This window comes from Rhincodon typus, chromosome 36 (genome assembly GCF_021869965.1).
Source record: "Rhincodon typus isolate 14 chromosome 36, sRhiTyp1.1, whole genome shotgun sequence".
Lineage (NCBI taxonomy): Eukaryota > Metazoa > Chordata > Chondrichthyes > Orectolobiformes > Rhincodontidae > Rhincodon > Rhincodon typus.
Window position 1 is genome coordinate 21,036,286 of NC_063367.1, and position 4,086 is coordinate 21,040,371.

Genomic DNA, 4,086 nt, shown 5'->3' on the forward strand with positions numbered 1-4,086 from the left:
AGGAGGTTACAGAGATAGGGAGGGGGTGTAGGGGCTGGAGGGGATTAGAGAGATAGGGAGGGGGTGTACGGGCTGGAGGATGTTACAGAGATAGGGAGGGGGTGTAGGGGCTGGAGGATGTTACAGAGATAGGGAGGGGGTGTAGGGGCTGGAGGAGGTGACAGAGACAGGGAGGGGGTGTAGGGGCTGGAGGAGGTGACAGAGATAAAAGGGATGAGGTTACAGTTGAACTTGAATCCGATGATGGAATGTGGAAGGGTGACTTGAAATTCTGGAAAAATGCAAATTGACAAACGGGGCAAGGTGGCAGGGGCACAGGAGAACATTGCAACAGTCTGACATGGAAGGATGGAAGTGTGGATGGACTGAAGAGGGGAGGGATAGGCTGAGGGAAGGGGAGGGATAGGCTGAGGGAAGGGGAGGGATGGGCCGAGGGAAGGGGAGGGAGGGTCATATTAAGGAAGGGGAAGAATGTTAATTTAGTGATTTACATGATGTTGGGTTGGAAGCTCAGTTCAGGACCATGTTGGATGTTAAGGAGATATAGTCAATGGTTAGTGGATGAAGTTTGTGTCAGAGATCTGAAGGGTTTGGTATCTCTCTGCCCAATATGTATGGGGTTAGCTCAAGTGCGACAAAATCCAATTTCTATTCCATCTTATAGATAGCTGGATTGTCACCACAAATCCTGGGGGAAAGTGACTGGGTCAGAGAGGGTCACACAGGAGTCAATCTGCTCAGAACGCCGCAGTGAGGAAAGAGCCGCTAAGACTGGCCAGGTCAGGGGTCTGATCCCCATGTTAATGAGGAACACGCCCCTGACTCCTCCGTCCTGTCTGAGAGAAGCTGGTGAGGGGGTAAAGGAGCAGAGTAAAACAGTGGGTACTTGCCAACTAGAGACTCAATGGTGGGCACTTCGCCAAGATCTTCCAACAGCTCATGAATGGGATCATTGTGTTCTGGAGCAATGGCATCTTGGTGATCCAGGAAAAGCTACAGTTTGAGAGAAAGCAACCAATCAGATAAATGGACAATGGACCCAAAAATAAGTCAGCAACAATCAAAGGGATGAAGACAGGATGTAATTGTCCTCTCGCTGTCTGAGGGTTCACACATTCTGGCTGGCCCGATACGCAGCACTCCCACTCTCTGATTACACTCAAAATTGAATAAGGTGCTTGGAAATGCCTCAAGAGTTGTGAAAGGTGCTACATAAATATAACTCATACTCTATGTTAAAGGTAAAGGATGATGCCAGATGACCATAGGGCTGCTCTCTTGTTAGAGTGACAGCTGCTGGTGGTTTAACCGGAGGGTCACCATGCCTCAGGTGAGGGGAGAGGTTATGGAGGAGAGTCCTTCATATGGAAACAGGCCCTTCAGCCCAACTTATCCAGACTGACCATGGTAACATCAGCTGCTGTGAGAACTGAACCCATGCTGTCGGTGTCACTCTGCATTGCAAACCAGTCATCCATCTAACTGAGCTAACCAACCCTTCACAAATGGCTACTGAAGCCAAATTACTGTGAGAAACAAATAACTACAGGGAAGAAATGGGATCAGAGGTTGGGCAATGCATTCCCAACATCAGCTACATGCAGCAAACTATTATAATCGTTGCTCTGTACACACATCATCTCTCTTTGGAATAGCCTAATGTAGGATTGGTTCTGGCTATTTCAACACAGTTAGAGTGGACAAGAAGCTGACACAGCCCATGCAGTACAGTGGTGAGCCTTGTCTCAACAGATTCAACCTGGAGAAAAGCTGAATCCCTGCACCCAGAGGGAGGCTGCTGCTCTTCCTGCCCAGTAAACTCACCGTGTGAGTGTTGATGATCTCTCCAATGGAAATATAAATCACCGGCTTTGTCAGGGTCACGAGGTCTGAGTATTCATCAACGTTAAAACGGTCCTCAAGCTCCGGAACCTCACAAGCAGCCTGGAAGAATCGTCTGGATAGAGTGGGACATTAAGTGTGCAGGAAAGACAGGCGAGGAAGAGATAGACAGCAAGAATAATTGAGAAAGAGAGAGAGAAAATCCACAATGTTATCACCATGTCATCATTGGACGCTGTGCCTTCTGCTGCCTGGACCATAATCTCCAGAATTCCTTCCTAATCCTATCCCCTTCTCCTCCTTCAAACCCACACCTCTGGCCAAGCTTTGGATCCTGTCTATTCCAATGTTTATTTAAGAGACTCTACACCTGATTACATTGCTGTATCACGCGCTGGGTGGATATAGTAATGGTAATATATAATTGCAAGCCTTCTTTTTTTTTTGTTTGTTATTATTTGCTCACAAGATGTGACCTGACCGTAGTTGCCCATGGTGGTGGTGAGCTGATTTATTGAACTGCTGCAGTTCACCTGTGGTGGGTTGACCCATATTGCAATTAGGGAAGCAGTTCCAGGATTTTGACCCAGTGACCGTGAAGGAACAGTGACATATTTCCAAGTCAGGATAGGGAGGGCAACTCGCAGGGGATGGTATTCCCATGTATTTTGTTCTTCTAGACAGTAGTGGCTGTGGGATTGGAGGATCTTTGCTGAGTTGCTGCAGTGCGTCTTGTAGATGGTACACACTGTAGTCACTGCTGTGTTTGAATGTTTAGTTATTGATGTGTAAGTGCTGAATTCCAACTCAATATCCAAATGAAAAGACTGGGTGGAGGGAGCGGTTTGAGATGGGGTCTGTGTTGTGTCTGTCCTGGAGTCTTCCCTGGGAAATGGGGACATTGTATAATGAACAGCGAGAGATCGAGATCGATTTACCTGAACTTCATGTGTGCCTGAGAGAGGTAATCGTTTACTGAGCCCAGGTGGCAGTTTTCCTTGTCGAACATTTTACTGGAGGCAGCGTGTTGTAAGACCTTGGCAATGGAGCCCAGGTTCCTTCTCTGATCGGTGGTCAGGCCCCCACCCCCAGCCGAGATGTCGATGATATCGAAAGCGTCAGGAGCCACAATGGCTGGGTTCATGTAGCGGTAATACAGCAGATTCCCGACAATCTGAAATCATCCAGAACACAAATCACCACAACAATAAAAAAAACGCACAACAGCTCCCAGCACCCACCCCAAAACCCTCGGCAAGTTTGTACAGAATTTGGAATAATCTGGACACTGGCAAAAGTCAGTGAGAGCTACTGGTGAAAGGACAGGGATGGGAGACAGAGGAAAAGAGGAGAGTCAGAGTGCAGCAGCAAAGGCAAGAGTAGGCACACAACTAACTTCAGTTCAGATGCCACTCACAGAGAGATTCACCTCAGGAGGAATTACAGACTAGGCTTCCAAAGGCAGGAAACGAAGGATTGTCAATCTCCTGCTACCTGGGAGAGTTCACCATGCTCAGTTCGAAGAGTGTGGAAAGAAGAGAAATCGAAAGCCTTTAAACAGAAGAGAGAAGAGAAGCAAGGTTGAAACAAAATGATCAAAGGCTGGAAAAATGTTTGATTTACTTCGCAATGTGGGGTTAGACTTTAAACCTCAGTAGCTCAGGTCGTAAAGTAACTCAGACCCAGTAAAGTAACTCTGTCCAGCTCTGACATGGGATTCTCCTGGCTGATGGAGTTCAGTCTCACATGGAGCAGGAGGTGTAACGGTGTAAAACAAATCTGTTCAAACCCTTCTGATAAGCCGAGTGCAGAAACTGACAGGCAGATGTGTCCCGTCCAAGCAGGGATTTCACACGTCAGCGCCATTCATCATCCAACAGACACAACGTGACTGGACACCTACCTTAATGAGCTCGTCATCTGTAGCATCCGGAAACTTCTCATGCAGGGAATCTTTCAGGACTTTTGCAATCAGCCTCATTCCATATCTGCAGCAGTGAGAGAGAAGTATTGGTGAATGAAGACAGGGAGAGACGGTGGAGTTGGTGAGGTATTGGTGAATGAAGACAGGGAGAGCCGGTGGAGTTGGTGAGGTATTGGGTGAATGAAGACAGAGAGACGGTGGAGTTGGTGAGGTATTGGTGAATGAAGACAGGGAGAGACGGTGGAGTTGGTGAGGTATTGGTGAATGAAGACAGAGAGATGGTGGAGTTGGTGAGGTATTGGGTGAATGAAGACAGAGAG

General features: G+C 47.7%; 1 protein-coding gene across 1 annotated transcript in view; it reads right to left on the reverse strand.

Moving 5' to 3' along the window:
* iqgap1 (IQ motif containing GTPase activating protein 1) overlaps positions 1 to 4,086 on the reverse strand; it is a 100,558-nt gene that overhangs the window by 13,255 nt on the left and 83,217 nt on the right. Inside the window, exons 27-30 of the mRNA XM_048617064.1 lie at positions 3,746 to 3,830; positions 2,781 to 3,016; positions 1,825 to 1,957; positions 891 to 993 (exon numbers count right to left, since the gene is read on the reverse strand). Of these exons, the coding sequence (XP_048473021.1) occupies positions 891 to 993; positions 1,825 to 1,957; positions 2,781 to 3,016; positions 3,746 to 3,830 (557 nt within the window). The remainder of the gene's footprint in view (positions 1 to 890; positions 994 to 1,824; positions 1,958 to 2,780; positions 3,017 to 3,745; positions 3,831 to 4,086) is intronic.